General features: G+C 36.5%; 1 protein-coding gene across 1 annotated transcript in view; it reads left to right on the top strand.

The window, feature by feature from the left end:
• Positions 1 to 15,862, top strand: part of ATM (ATM serine/threonine kinase) — a 79,419-nt gene extending 63,557 nt beyond the window's left edge. The window contains 15 exon segments of the mRNA XM_068425093.1: positions 125 to 342; positions 1,092 to 1,299; positions 2,252 to 2,365; positions 2,762 to 2,920; positions 4,092 to 4,230; positions 4,586 to 4,668; positions 6,013 to 6,153; positions 7,134 to 7,250; positions 8,657 to 8,806; positions 10,052 to 10,217; positions 11,506 to 11,592; positions 11,671 to 11,785; positions 12,605 to 12,668; positions 13,344 to 13,480; positions 13,610 to 15,862. Of these exon segments, the coding sequence (XP_068281194.1) occupies positions 125 to 342; positions 1,092 to 1,299; positions 2,252 to 2,365; positions 2,762 to 2,920; positions 4,092 to 4,230; positions 4,586 to 4,668; positions 6,013 to 6,153; positions 7,134 to 7,250; positions 8,657 to 8,806; positions 10,052 to 10,217; positions 11,506 to 11,592; positions 11,671 to 11,785; positions 12,605 to 12,668; positions 13,344 to 13,480; positions 13,610 to 13,790 (2,079 nt within the window). The 3' untranslated portion in view covers positions 13,791 to 15,862.
• Positions 15,863 to 16,450: the final 588 nt, after the last annotated feature.

Below are 16,450 nucleotides of genomic sequence, written 5' to 3'. Positions count from 1 at the left end.
ACGACCTCCAGAGGTCCCTTCCCACCTCAGCTCTTCTGGTTTTCTGTGATAGAGTTTAATCAAGTATTATGCAGCACTATTAATCTGATTATAAGTCTTATCATTATTGTAACTTCCCTTTTAGGCTGTGGAAATTGCTGCAAGCCACAGTGGAGACAGCAGTGATGAGCTGAAGAAAGGAAAGATGAAGGCTTTCCTGTCTTTGGCTCGTTTCTCAGATAATCAGTACCAGCGAATTGAGAATTACATGAAATCCTCAGAGTTTGAAAATAAGCAGGCATTACTGAAGAAGGCCAAGGAGGAGGTCGGCCTCCTCAGGGAGCGTCGAGTTCAGACAAATAGGTGAGCATTCCAGTGGAGAGGTGGTTACTATGGAGCTATCAAAGGTTCCATCTTTACTAAGTCTCTGGGCAAGGGGTATACAGCATGGGTCACCTCTCTACAGCTGAATTTTTCCTTCTCCACAAAACAGTGGCCAGATCTGTAGTGCTTGTTGCAAATAGTCTGAACATGGTCTAGGAGAGTGCTGGATAGCGTGGGGCAAAACTAAGCCAAGGAGTGTTATAGCAGTTAAAGAGTATGGATGATCATGGGCTGGAATTCACATTTATTCCCTGGATCTGTTCAGTTTATTTGACAGAGAAAACATTACAGAGTAAAAATAAATGAGTTTGAGATTTTTCTCCATTACACACTTGGTGAAAGAGTGGAATTCATCTTAATACAGAATTCTTAAAGATTTAGTAAGAGCAATTGCAAGTGAGTGGAAAAAATTGAACTTCAGCTGTTGGAAATTGAAGTCTTTGTACACAACTGATCTGTACTGGATATTCACATTTACACTAATACTGAGATTAAATCATTAAAAAGAAAAAAGACACCGACTGAAAATTTACCTAGAGTGGTGGGTATGTGTGGACACACACCAAAGGAATAGCTCCCACAATTTGGTTTCTCAGTTGTTTATTTTACTGTGCTTGTACATACAAAACAAGTTTTAAAAATGTTAAATAAGTAAGAGAACTAGGAACAGGCTTGCTGTAAGTTCGAAGAGATAATTTGTTGTTTAAAAATAATATCTGTTCACATAGATATACAGTGAAGGTTCAGCGAGAACTTGAACTGGATGAATGTGCCATACATGCCCTAACTGAGGATCGCAAACGTTTCTTGTGTAAAGCAGTGGAGAACTATATCAGCTGTTTACTAAGTGGAGAAGAACATGATATGTGGATCTTCCGACTCTGTTCTCTATGGCTTGAAAATTCTGGAGTTGATAGAGTCAATGAAATGATGAAGGTATATGTCTGCTCTTACTTTTCCTTATGCTTTGAAGTTAAATTACCCATCTTTCTTCTCCTCCTGCTGTGTTTCTGTAAGATGACTGATAGTGCTGTGCAGTATGCTTTCCTACGTATCTCCTTAACTTTTCCCTCCAAACTTGCTTTTTTCAGTCATCATTGCTCATCAGTTAGTTTTTCATCAGAGTGCGCTGTAATTCTCAATGCATTTTAACTTAATTTAATTTAGCATTTTAATTTGACAAGTCTGTATGATTAAGCAGATCTCATAATCTTTCACTGTTTTCACCTTGTTCTTTACATACCTTGTATACTACCTATCTTCAACATCCTTTAGTACGTTACTCTAGTTTATGTTATATATATTTATATTATATATATAATATTATATATACTTCTAGGTGAAAGGATGTGCTCTTAGATTGTCTGTATAACACAGTAGCCAGGGACCAGTAAATTTGTCATTCTCAGGCTGGTTCTATCTTTTCTAGAATTGTGTGGGAAACCTGTTAATTCTTACCTGAATGATCTGTTTATAACAGAGATCTGTATAATTTAATTCTTTGCTTTGTGTTATAATTATCTTTGAAAAATAGAAAGTGTTCCTTTATTCATATTTTTATCACACAATTGTTTCTTGTCTTAAACTAGATTGTAATTTTTTTTCCATTAGGATTGTCTTTTGCCACAAAGAATCTAGAAGTGAATTCTGAATCTAAGCTCTGCTCTAGTAGAATAGAAAATAATCGTTTTCTTATGAACTTGTAGCATTCAGGAGACATGGACCAAGATGGTACTCACTGGATTGCCATTTGATCACACAGCAATGATTACTCTCAGTTTAGAAAAAAATGCAAAACCAAAATTGCTACCCATTACCTGGTATTTTATGATTACAGGGTTTTTTTGGTGTTTAGTACAGCTTTCTAACTGAATTTTCTCTCCTACAGAAAAATGCAGAGAAGATCCCTTCATACAAGTTTTTGCCTCTGATGTACCAGCTAGCTGCTCGGATGGGAACTAAGATGATGGGTGGTTTAGGATTTCATGAAGTTCTGAATAATGTAATTTATGCTTTTCGTATCCAAAGATACCTTAATTGGCTTAGTAGTGCAATATGTATCTTCCTTTGTGCAGTTATAGCTAAAGGAGTTATGTAGGGAGATAAAGGTGTATTAAAAGTGAGTGATGCAAAATCAATATAGTGAGGGGAGAGAGGGAGAGGACTGGGGACTTTTTTCCTTGCTGCTTAATTGATTTTCTTGTTGTATAACAATAGTCTTATGCAGGTGTAGGAATATACATTGAATGTATTTTAGTTGTGGAAATACCATCTAAGTATTACTTTTTATGTCCTATTAGGAACCTTAGAAGTTCAAAAGAATTAATAATGTTTATTAAGTAATTTTTTTTCTTCTGTACAGTTTTCAATAATGGGATCTTTTTGTTTTTCTTGACAGCTAATGTCTAGAATTTCACTGGATCATCCACATCATACTTTGTTTATAATATTAGCTTTGGCAAATGCTAACAAAGATGAACTCCTCACAAAACCAGATGCAATAAGAAGAAATAAGTTAATTAAAAATGCACCAAAAGAAATCTCCCAGCTTGATGTGGTAACAAGAAAAAATTTTGTTCTATTAATCACATTCAGTCCTTTCATTTTGTTAAAAAATGAAAAAAAAAGTATGTCAAGGGGTATTTTAGTGTAGGCCTCATCAGCTGACTTTTGTTAAGAAAGAGCAGGAGGAAAAAAGTACTTTTAATAATTAAAAAACCTCCTTTTGTGCATACATTGGTAATTATTCTTGAAAGAAGTAATTACGGGGTTGAACAAAACATGGTTAACTTTTCCTGCAATGAATAGCCCCAATTATTGCAAAGAGTTTTGTGATAAATGTCCTTGATGTGTGATTCTGTAAAAGGCATTTTAGATGCAACAAAGACTTGAGTGGGTTTGTTGTTAAAAGTACATACTGAATTGAGTATTTTTTCTGCTTTGAGTGATAACATCTGTTCTATGTAAGTATTTAGCCTTGTGCAGTGTATGTTTTGTTCCTTTCTATGACCTTTATATGTTAAAAGCCATGATGATGGGCAATACTGAACTGTGGCTTCATGTTAATGTTGTTATTGCGCAATTTTTGTTGGAACCTGCCTTTGGAATCATCTCATACCTAGATTAATGCCCCTTCTTTCCCCCATCACCATAGGCCTGACATGGTTGTTTGTCATTACCCTCTTAACCCCAACACTGACATAATTTTTCACCACATTTTTATGTGGCTTTTTTTTGCCTTTCTCTCACATTTGTAGTTCTTTTGTGGTCCCACCCTTAGGAGTAGGGTTATGCTAAACTCAACTAAGTCTCTCAGAGTTAGGCACAGAAGGGACACGTGGTCAGATTCTTGCCTTTTGCAGACAGGCTTTTGCTTCAGTTGGGAGGAAATAACAGAAGCAGGAAGATGGTGGAAGAACATCCAAAACTGCCTGTCCCGTTTTCTGAAGAATTTTTGCAGGTTTTTTGCACTTTGCTTGGACAGATTTGCTCCTTCTCCATCCTCAATAATATTTTAATTTACTCATTATCTCAGATTAGACAACACAGAACTTTTCTTCAAATTATTTCTGTTCATATCACAAAGGGCTGTCCATTATTGCAAGTTCCTCTGTTTTCATATGATGTATCTCAGCTGTACATATTTGACTGCATGTTATGATGCATCTTTAATCTTAGAAGGGGTAGTTTGCAAGATCTGATATTTGTATTCCGTTGGGGTTTTTTAGGACAGAATGGAGGCTGCTAGCAATATAATCAATATTGTAAGAAAAAGGAAAGCTCATATGGTTAGAGGCGTCGAAGCACTTTGTGATGCTTACATCACATTAGCAAATGTAGATGCTACTCCATGGAAATCTCAAAGAAGTAAGTCTTGGAAAAATTATTTTTTGTTTTTAATAGTGAAGGTTTATTTTCTTGGATTAAGAAGTATATTTCTAAATATTGATTTTTAGCTAAAGGAGATATTGTGCTAACACTGTGTCCTATTTTTGATAAATGTAGAACTTAGTCTGGGTTAAAAGTAGTAGTAATTACTTGCACTGCAAGGTTCAGACTTTCTGAGTATGAAACTCCAGAAGACTCCAGTTGTCCTGTCATCAGCTCGACAGAAGTATGCAGTGAGGTTTGGGGTCCCAAAAGCAATGTAAGCTGTTCTTTGTGAACTTTGATGTACGTTTATAGTTCTGAATTTAAAAATAGGAATGCCTTTTAATTACAGAAGGAATAAGCATTCCAGCTGACCAGCCAATTATTAAACTGAAGAACTTGGAGGATGTTGTTGTTCCTACCATGGAAATTAAGGTGACTGAAGTTAAAATAAATATACACTATAATATCAAATCGTACAATCAACTTCAAATTTTTATAATGGCAGTCAGGGCGTATATCTCTCCATCAAATTCGCATGTTCTTTACAGGTCAGCCTATCAGGGGTACTTTCCTGTCAGGTGAGAGATGCAGGGTGAGATGGTTTCCTTAAGCTTTAGAAGACCTTGACCCCAAGTCTTATATTTGCTGGATAGTGGCTTATTGTGGCTTATAGTATGAAGATGGCTTTGCCACTGCCACTGTTACCACTGACTAGTCTTTTATTATCAAAAGGAGTGATGTGCTACAGATCCTCACAGAGAAGATTTGGGAATTCGAATCTCCTCTATTTTTAGGGGGTATCTTGGAGTTTCAGGGAGGCACTTAATGTCCAGAAAGGTGTGAGAATTAATAGATCTGCCTCTTCTGCTGTTCCTAAATGGCCAGCTTATATGTTTTTACCATTCAGTAATGGTGAATGATCCATTCCCATTAGCGTAAGTGGTTGATTAGATGAGTGCATAGGCACTCATTCTCAGATGCCACATGCTCTACCTGGGAAACTTACCAGTTTCAGGAGTGTAGGGTTGCTTTTTGGCACAGCCACCTAAAATTTAAATGTTATGAAGCAAGATTTCCCTGTGTTGAAGTCCCTCAGGCTATGTGTGTAAAGCTATATAAAACAAGTGAAGGGTCTGTTTGGTGCCATTTGACTTCAGAGGCTAGAAATTGCCACCCGTGCTAAATAGCATTAGTTTGTAGGGCTCCTGTTGGCCCCAGGTGTTGCTCCTTTTTATGACTCGATTGTATTTTCTTTGCCGCCTTCTTCAGTACAAGCTGTCGGAAATAGTTGGAGATCTGTGATGTAAACAGCTGGGGCGATACTTCCTTACAGCTAACTGAGTAGGGTTGCTTTGTGGCGTGAGAATATGGAGGGTGGCTGAAGATAACAGATCCTGTAGATTGCAACAGTTTAGGATTGTAGATCGGGTCCATTTGCAGCCTAATGTAAGCCTAATGCCCCCCAACTGTACATGAACATTTTCTTGAGAGACTGCTAGTTGGGACAGGCTGAAATTGTGTCAGAGCTCGTTTAGTGGAAGTCTGCAGCATCACGTCCCCTCTACCAATGAGGTGAAGAAGGAGGAATCAAACTCACTCCTTTGCTCAGCATGTTTTTTTAGCCTTAATGGGTATTATCCTTGTAGATGATGGAGTGCTTATATTAATATTTAGCATATAGTCTGCTAATGAGGTTTGCAAACAACTCATTATGACTTTCTCTGAGTGGAATGGAGGTAATATTTATATTAATTTAAAACTAATTTATAATTTCAGGTGGATCCCACAGGAAGATATGAAAATTTGGTGACAATAAAGTCTTTTAAGCCAGAATTTCGCTTAGCAGGAGGCCTGAATCTGCCTAAAATCATAGATTGTGTAGGATCAGATGGTAAAGAAAGGAGGCAGCTGGTTAAGGTGGGTTCTGTGAGTTGTAATGATATCTCAGAGACTTGGCATGTTGGAATTTTTTTTAAGTTCTCTTGTCAGTTTTCTCATGTATCACTTCCGTACTGTGAGCAGACTTTTCACAGTTCGGTGTCAGTTTTCTCAGTTCAGGAATGCTTTGATAAAGGAAATTACAGACTAATAATAAGTAATATAACAATAATATAAATAATAATCTAATAACAAGTAATAATATTAAATATTTCTGTAATTATTTTTCAACATGTAATATATAATAGCTTACCTGACAACTAGTGACCTGCGACTTGCGTGGTCATGTCTCAACTAGTGACCTGGAGTGTACAGCACATAAAAGCCATCAGCGTTTTGTGTTAAACCTCCTTTTTTCTTTCTTCCCATATAAAAAATTAATTCAGAGACAATCAAAAACATGCACATAGAAACAGAAATCTCTAAAAAAATTTTTCTCTTTAAGCTCAGTTGATTTCATTCTGTCTGTCTTTGAATGAAAACATTCAGCAGCTGCTGGGAGAATTCTGTTTTGCTGTTAGGTATGGGGTGGTTTTGAAAGTGTTAGAGAGAAGCACAAATCACTAGATCTGCACCCAATAGTCAGGACTGCAATACCAGCTGATGCTGCTTCAGCCGTGTGCTGGGCTGCTAAATACGGTGAATGCAACATCTGTTTTTAAAAAGGGTACTATAAGGCATGTAGGTTGGCTGAAACCTTAATCAAATAACACTTGTCAAAAAAAAAAAGAAGAAAAAGGTGACGGTTTAAGTTAATGATGGTTCTACTTAAGCATCTGAGCGCTATTAGAAAACCAAATACAGAGAAAAAACAATTGTTAATTACATTTTGTTACAGGTGATTATTGTGGAAGAGTAACTTGTGTTTTGTGGAATTTTTTAAAATAATTTTTTAAAGCTGAGCAAGAAGTTGGATGCTGAAAATTGTTCTTTAACGGCTTTTTCTGTTTATGCTGAAGGGCCGTGATGACCTGAGACAAGATGCTGTTATGCAACAGGTTTTCCAGATGTGCAATACATTGCTCCAGCAAAACACTGAAACACGAAAGAGAAAATTAACTATCCGAAGATATAAGGTAACCCTGAACAGCTGCTGCAGCAGAGGAATAAATGCTACCAATAAAGCATATTCCCCATTTTCCTTTTTATAACCCAAAGACAATATAAAAGTGTATTTATTTATGTGTTATTAAAATAGTCACTGCTCCTTAAGGTATTCAATAAACAATACAATTTAATTACAACAATTATCACAATTTAATTTTTTCCAAATCCTTAGAAAAAATTCTGATGCCCAATATATATTTAAATGCTATTCGAAGCTTTCTTTATATGAACTTATAATTGAAAAGAAATTAAGTTGTACACTGTCCTTGAATTGTAAGTTGCTAGTCATTAAATTTCAGCATACGAGTTTGTTTATGAATTCTCATTAATTTTAGTCTTGTGATATTCCTTAGTTAATTAAGAATTAATTTAGTCTTGCAATATTCCTTACAATTGAATCCAGAAGTCCCATCTAGGGTCTGTTCATGCAGAATTTGAATTGCAGAACTGTTTTTGTTGGAATTGGGAATACTGCAATAAATTCTTACTGTGAATGCAGCGAATGTATTTGAACAGGAACTTTCCCCTCCTCCTTCCTTTTTATGTGCTTGGGATTATAATAATAGCTGTGAAGGTGACCTCTGAATAACTACTCTCTAAGTAAAAGTTCCTGTCTTTGACAAATGAGAAATACGCGCTCCAGAATCTCTAAAGGAGCTTATCTGAACTGCTAGCGTAGTTTTAAGAATTCACAGGTGGAGTTAGTGTCATATTTTAAAAATAATTTTCAATGAAGACGTAGGGTTTTGTGTGTGTGAAAAATGAATGAGAGCTGGGAAAAAGGGAATGGGGGTTGCATTATGAGAAATCTGTAAGAAAAGCAAATTGAAGGAAACTGGCATTAGCTATTTCTCTGAGGACAGGAGATCGTTCATTCTGGCCAATTCTGTCTGCTGCAGCAGTTGAGGTAACTATTACAGCCAGTTACAAAGTGAGAACTGTTCCCTAGGATGAGAAGCAGACTAAGACAAGCCTAATACGTTCACGCAGCTACCACGTTTGTTCCAGATTTTACTTTTTACGTGGAATTTGCACAATGCTTGTATTATCCCATTCAAGCGTAGCAAGCTGCTGGCAATCACAGGTCATTCAGAATGCTGACGCAAACATGCAAATTGAGTATAATCATTAAGTTGTATTGAAGTACCTAGTGGAGGGTTCTCTGGGCTAGGACAAAATTTGCAAGTTATTTGATAGAAAAACCTTGACTGTATTTTATATATGTATACATGTGGATTTAGAACATATATTGTGGTCAGCTGTATGGTTTGGTCTTTTTTAAACACAAATATGCACCCATGCTCTGCAGCACGCGTATTCATAGGTGTGTGTGTGTATAACCCTCCCCCATGCAGCCCTGGTTTTGTTTTTACAGGTGGTTCCCCTTTCTCAGAGAAGTGGTGTTCTTGAGTGGTGCTCGGGAACAACTCCCATTGGGGAGTTTCTTGTGAATGTCGAAGAGGGAGCTCACAAGAGATACAGGCCAAAAGATTACTCCAGTTATCAGTGTCAGAAAGTAATGATGGTGAGTCAAAATAATTAAAGAAAAATATCTGGCTTACATTCTTTTACACAGAGGACTGGGGTTTTTTAGGTATTTATGGAGAATTATATGCTATGATTTTAGTATGTAGTAATGTATATGACTAGTGGCATGGAATTAATAGTTCTTCAGACTAACCTGAATGCAGCCTGGGAAGAGTTTTTACAAAATCAAAAATTGCTAAATGAACGACTGTTGCAGGAAAGATTTGAATACGGCTGAATCTCCAAGAAATCTGTGAACTCTTTTCTAGAATAGAAATCTATTGGAATTCCAAATGATCATTTCAGAGACCCAACAGAGTTAATATAAAGTTATCTTACGGATTGAATTAGTATTTGTCATGTTTCTCGTTGCATTGAAAAATCATTTTATTTTCATGAATAAACCAAAATTCTAAATAGTAGTCCTTGAAAATAACAATATGGTTTTAGAATGCAGCTGAGATTAATGTAACATTTTAATTGCTGTTAGACAGCGTGAAGGGGTCCGGCTTTGCCGCCACCGCCGTGACAGCCGTGTACCCTCTGCCCCCCGCAGTGAGTCAGTTCAGGGAGCTGAGCCAAAGGAAGACTAACCTTATGTAAACTGGCACAAACATACCTGGTTCAGTAGATACAAGTAGGGGAAGGTTCGTTCTTCTGATGGTAGGTAGCTGCTGGATGGATTCAGCTGATTTGTTTAGTTTCACAAATGACCTCACCATACATTTAGAAAGTTGCAAATTTTACTTTAAATCACCATGATTGTGCAAGAAATTATTCCCTTTTAAATCTGTGTAGTACTAACAGGATGAAAGTAATTTTGGCTTTGTGCAGCTTTCGCATGTGAATGAATGAGAATGACTTTCTCACAGTGACATGAGCCATCAGATAAGCAAAGGTACCAGAACAGAGCGCAAGGGGAAGTATCTGACAAGATGCATCTACCTGTACATGCATAGAAAGTAGATACACTTGCTAAGCCAAAGAAATGGGAGTCGGTTTGTTACATGTAGCCCATGAGTTGTGTATGAAAATAGAATTGTTTAGTAAAACAGATAGATAGGCGCATTAATGACTGCTGTAAAAAAGACATTAATTCATAGCACAGAGAGAGAATGGAGGGAGAATAGCATTTGATGGAGGAGAGGGGGGTAGAAAGGAGGAATGTATTTCTTTCAAAGGAAGAGGTAATTTCCTTTCAAAGTAGTCAGTCATGAGGAAAACATTTCTTATTTGTTTAAAGGATGCACAAAAGAAACATTCTGAAGAGAAATACAACATCTTCATGAAAGTCTGCGAGAACTTTCAGCCTGTGTTTCGTTATTTCTGCATGGAAAAATTCCTGGATCCAGCTGTGTGGTTTGAAAAACGATTGGCGTACACTCGCAGTGTGGCTACATCTTCTATAGGTACTATATCGGATTATTAGCATTGGCTTTTTAGATTATGTAAACAAAGGGTTTATCCCGTTTCAGAGGTAGTGGCTATTCTGATGTTGTCACACGTCAGAAAAGGGGAAGCAGGGGGCAAAAAAAGCCAGCAAGAACACCAGCGTTATTCTTGTAATTAAGATTTCTGATTCACTTCCCACCCCCTCCCCACCCCTTTCTGCAGTAGAAAGATAGATTCTGTGTTTCTTTGTTTTATATAGTGGTTTCTATTTTTAGGTTCTGGTAGTTTTTTTGAGGTTTCTACCTGACTAATTCTGTTGTTCTGATTTAACATTTATTCATTTCATCTGTAGCCTCAAATGTTTTAACTGAGTGGAAAAGCTTAATCTTTTACTTTCTTTATACTGGCATCATTAGCCATGGCTGAAATGGTTTTTTAAGCTTTGGCATTTTTCCTTTGATTTTTCTGTCTTAATAAGGAAATACATGTACTTGGATTGTGGATTTCCTTTGGATGACTCAGTTCTGTATTGAGTCTGTGGAAGACATTTGATAGTAGATTGTATTCATTACAGTAGATCCTATTTTAGGTGTTAACATGTTGTTTATACACTCCCTTTTTTGCTGAAACAAAATTGAAGTAAATCTACAGTTTAACAGAATTCAGATGAAAGATTTCTGTAGGAAATACTACTGCTATCCATGTCTGTGCAGTAAGAGGTGTAAATTGCAGCAAGGGAGATTTAGTTCGGAGGGTTTCTACATTTAAGGACAGTAAAGCACTGAAATAGGCTTAAATGAAAGATCTTATAATTTCTATCACTGGAGATTTTTAAAACTGACTTAGACAAGAATCACCGAGGAACTATTTAAGTATAGATGAGCTGCCCTGACTGAATTTTGGACTGAATTATGTCCAGTCCTGTTTTCTGGATTACATGATACTGTGAGTTAAAAGGTTTTCTTAAAAATAGTAATAATAACAAACCCTAATTTTATTATGCGCTTGCTTTTTATCTTTTTTTTTTTTTTTTTTTGAAAGCTAGAGAGAGAAATGGGCAAGAAGGCTGTGGAGTAGATAAAACAGTACACATCCATATGGGAATAACCTTTTTGCAATTGCATTCAGTTAACCTTTTATTTTTGGATTTGTGGAATGGCATTTGCTTTTTACTGGAGCATGGTGGAAGAAATACTCTCACTTTTAATCTTTGCTACACTGATTCTAATAATCTTCTCTGTGTTAAATTTTCCCTGGTTTTTATGGCATATAAATGTGGTTTCAGCAGTTACCTTTTTGTTGTAGTTGGCTACATTCTTGGACTCGGAGACAGACATGTTCAGAATATCTTGATTGATGAACAAACGGCAGAACTAGTGCATATAGATCTGGGTAAGTGGGGCAGGCAAGAGAACCTGAATTTTTCTTTACTTTAACATTTTTTAAAACATTTACTATCCTTTCATTTAGGGGTTGCTTTTGAGCAAGGTAAAATCCTTCCCACACCAGAGACTGTTCCATTTAGGTTAACCAGGGACATTGTGGATGGAATGGGTATTACTGGGGTGGAAGGAGTCTTCAGAAGGTAAGTGCTGCTATATTGCATAGGGGTAAGGGGGCAGCAGAGTACTTTCGGTATTATGATTGTTGCATGTTAAATAGTCCTGGTGCTTGAGAGGAGCCTCAGATTTCTGCTGATAATATCCAAACATAAATGCTGTCTTCTGACTCATACGCTGTTATTTATATAACCAATTACAAGTTCATTATTATTGCCCAGCTTTTCATATTCTTCACGAACTAATGGGTTATTGTCACCCTCTTGTGGAATCCCGGGGTGGCTCAGTGTTTCCAAAGGCTCCACAGCTGAATTTCATCCCTTGATTTAGACTGTCGGGTTTTTTTCCTTCAGAACTATGTATTTCTTTCAGAGCTACACTATATATTCGGAGCTATTAAGTTTCTTTGAACCATTTTGTTCTGTCTTTTATTTCTGTTCAGTTTTATGTAAGTAATTTGCAGTCTTTTTCCTCTTTTGGATCATATATTTGATATCACTTTGCAAGTGCAAAATATAAATCCCACAGTAGATTTGAGCTGCAAAACACAAAAATCCCAGACGGGCTGAGTTTCTGTCAACCTCCATCCTATCTCCTGTGAATGACCCAAGAGAGTCCTAAAGAGCAGGACATTTCTATCACTCAAGATTTTCATGATGTTCATGAACATAGTACTTGCAAACCCCAAATTTCAAACCCCATTTTTCCAAAATGGAAATATCAGAGAGGTTATTCCCATGTTAGAAATTAACCTTTAAAAGGGCACAAATGTCCATTATTTAAATGATGAAAATACCATTCTGTTTTACCAAAAAGAACCTAAAAATACAGTAAAATTTTTCTAGATGCTGTGAGAAAACAATGGCTGTTATGAGAAATTCTCAAGAAGCTTTGCTGACTATCGTAGAGGTAAGCGTTTTTTCATTCTTTCTGATAGTAACCTGCCAGAATATCTTCAGTTTCTTGTCTTTGCTCTCAGATGCATTACTATACCAAATATTCATGTAAGGTTTTTTTGTTGAATTTGAATGTAATAGTGTTGGCCAGATTTGTTAATTCATGTAATCTTCAATAAAGTTATGACCAGTTTGCATTTTCTGTGGGATCTATTAGTTTCAGGCATATGCAGTTTTCCCTCTTCAGTATCTAAACGCTTCTGGCCATAGTGCAACCTTCCTAGCATGAGTAGTGCCGATTGAGTTAAATCTTCTTCATGTAATTCACAAAGAAGAAAATTAAAGTAATTTTTAAAAGCAGCTTATACTATGCATTAAAAACTAATGATGATATTTAGTGCCTAGAAGTGTGTTAAAAAACGACCTCTTCATTGCTGAGATGGGACTGAGTGGCAAAACTGAGTCAAGTACGAACAACGCAAATACCTGCCAATGGTCAGATGCAGTTTTATTGTTGGATTCTCTACTAAGCAATTTAGCCCAATTCTATTGGATTTAAAAACAAAAAACCCAAACCTCCTAATACTGTGGTTAGCATGAGCATTACCGACTGTTTCTCTTCCTTCTAGGGCACTGAACTAGTTGTAATTAACAGTTTAAATTAAGTAGAGGTTTATTTACTGTGTAGGTGCTGCTCTATGATCCTCTTTTTGACTGGACCATGAACCCTTTGAAAGCTTTGTATTTGCAGCAGAGACCGGAGGATGAGGCTGACATGAGCTCCACACTCAATACCGATCCACAAGAATGTAAAAGAAAAGCCAGGTGCAAGATTTTTTTCTTACTGTCTGCCTGCTGCACTGTTGCCTTGCTTTATGGTTCTCTTACTGAGTGTTGCTGATGCTCAGGATCCATATCTAGTGCCCCTGTTTTTCTTTTTTATTCTGCCAGCAGTGATGACCAGAGTTTTAACAAAGTGGCTGAGCGTGTTCTGATGAGGCTTCAGGAGAAGCTGAAAGGTGTTGAGGAGGGAACAGTGCTCAGTGTGGGAGGGCAGGTGAACCTCCTCATACAGCAGGCCATGGACCCTAAAAATCTGAGCCGACTCTTTCCTGGATGGAAACCCTGGGTGTGACTTGGAAGGATCCAGCGCGTTTTCAGAAGAAACATATTTTTATGCAGCAAGTGTCTTAACATTTCACATGGGTATTTCACAATCAAAACTTGTATCAGGAGCAACCATGAAGGCTTACACGGATTAGTATTCGGTGGATGTTTGGGGTTTTTTCAATAACCTGTTACTGAGAAAAAATTTTTTGTCCACTTATGTTCACTATACAATATAAAACACCAACCAGTGCTTTGATGTTCTTTGTGACCTGCAAGGACTTTGCTTGGGCATACTGGTGGCGTTATATTCTTAAAGCCTGAGATTCATCACTTTTGTATATATGTCAAATAGCCGGAGTCTTGTATATAATCATTCTGTATGGTAAGTGACTGTGTAGAGTGGATGATCTAAAAACCAGGAGTCAGGAAATAACTAGCTAAAGTGCATTTCAAAAGGGGGGTTATACTTTAAAGATAATGCTGCAGTGAATATAGAAGAAAACCAGAGAACCTCGTGTTTAATGAACTGAGGGTTCCTGGGGTTGGTTGTTTTTTTTTTTAACTTAGTTAAATGAACACTTCTTTATATAGATATGGACTTCGAGCCAAGTATAATACGGCTGGTTTTTTTCCTGTTGTACATGAAATTATGTTGGTACTTTATTTTTATAACTACTTTAATACTACAAGACAATAAAAAATATTTAGCTTTTGTAGCTCAGACTTCCTTGATAAAATAGACTGACTATCCAGTGAGGCTTAGCATACCAGATACGCCTCTAAAGCAAACAGTCGTTCTGTATCTGGAGTAAACACCTGACGGAAACATTGCGGTTGTATTTTGAGCACAAAGATCTCAAAAAGTTGTTGCTGCTTCTTAAATAAAAAGACCTACTGTAACTGGATAGTCAATGAATACGGATAAGAGGAGAATCCACTCAAATAACAGTCTCACTGGTATATGCAATAAATCTTTCCGTATCATCTTTATATTTAAAAATATGAATAAAATTTGGCGTACTCTCACATTATCTTAGTTTACACTTTATGCATTTTTACAGCAGTATAAGTGAAGAATTTCTGTTCTGTTTAGCATTTCACTGATTTTTTATTTGTATAGTGTTCCCACAATTTTTATGCTGTATCTTTGTTTTATAAGTTAATGTCAACATGGCAAGGATGAGTCTTTTGTATTATGTTTTCATGAAGCTGACATAAATTTCTGTTGATCCTTGGAACCAAAAGTGCATCCTGGCTTTTCTGTGGGGAAGAACTCTCATCCGGGGATACAGTGGTTTGTTCTCTGAAAATGAAACTTACCTGGCAGAGCACGCACTCTGTATGGGAATTTTAAATTACACTTAGGAAAGGGAGAAAAGTTTGACCAAGCAATTGCAGAATGGCAGGTAGGAAAGGACTAAACAAAAAGCACTTAAAAGTTTGTATTTTTAAGCATAGATTTAAAAAATCAAGTAGTATTTCTGGAATTTTTTCTTATGGTTCTTATAGAGAAAGTTCTTTAGGCATTTTTTTGTGTTATTTAATGCTAGAACTCTAGCTGATCATATACATGAATATTGCATAGAAGAACCTGGCAGATCCTGTCCTTCTTTCATGAGTTACTGATGGTCCAATTAAATACTTTCATCTTGCTGGGCTGCAATTTAGGGTTTTTTACTTACAGCAAACAGTGAAAGCATTCATATTAATACACTTGTCTCAGGAAAGTCTAACTTCAGAGGAAAGAATTTCATTATTCCTCTGCAATGCTGTTAACTTGGCGTTTAGTGCCTGGATTTTGAATGTCCATATATTTTCATTGTTCAAGCTGAATGAAATGCAAATAAAAATGCACATTAATATTGTAAATGCAATTGAAACCTGGTTATGCTATTTGTAAGCTCCTACATCAGTGAAACACCAGTTAGCTGACAAACATATGAAAACAGTTTGAATTAACAAACGAGTCTCCAAAACAGTCAGAATCAATGTGACACAATCCTGTTACTATGAGACCTGAGTTCAACTAATCTAACATTCTTGAGATAATTGTCATCTGTGCAAAGCCTCATGTAGCCAAATAGTAACCATCAGAGACTGCTTTCTTTTTGTTGCAGTGATGCATTAATTTTTAAAAGCCAAAATTAGAAGGTGAATGGTTTGCAAAAATGTATCATCTATAGATACACACTTTCCTCGTTTAAGAACAGAAAAATAAAACCTGGATCGAAATGCTGTTTAATTCTGAACAATGGTTTTGTCACAAATGCTACTACTGGTGGTAAGGTGGATTACTATTTGAGAGCCTCAAATATATTTACTGTAATAGTAAGCTAGAAATAGGTGAGACAAGTCAAGTTGCCTCATTAGCATTATTTTTTTCTTGGAATGGATCTTGGTAATTTGAAACATTTACATTTAGAAAATTAATTTCTAAGGAGAATGAGCCTGTGATCTAGTATGATGGGGAAGAGTTTTTAAACAGCAACATACTTACTTGAAATTAGCTTTTTCTGGTGAAACGTCTGTTGGAGAAATGTCCTCAAGAGTATGAACTGTATAAAAGTTAAGTGTTAGCAGGTAAACAAATTGAAATTCTATACCTTGATTGAACATTACCATCAGCAAGGAACTCTGTCCCATGAATAGGAATCAGATTAAAGTGGGCACAGGGTGAGGTACATC

The sequence above is a fragment of the Nyctibius grandis genome, chromosome 2, assembly GCF_013368605.1.
Source record: "Nyctibius grandis isolate bNycGra1 chromosome 2, bNycGra1.pri, whole genome shotgun sequence".
NCBI classification, from domain to species: Eukaryota; Metazoa; Chordata; class Aves; order Nyctibiiformes; family Nyctibiidae; genus Nyctibius; species Nyctibius grandis.
Note: the sequence above shows the minus strand (reverse complement) of the source record. Positions and strands in the feature narration are given on the sequence as shown.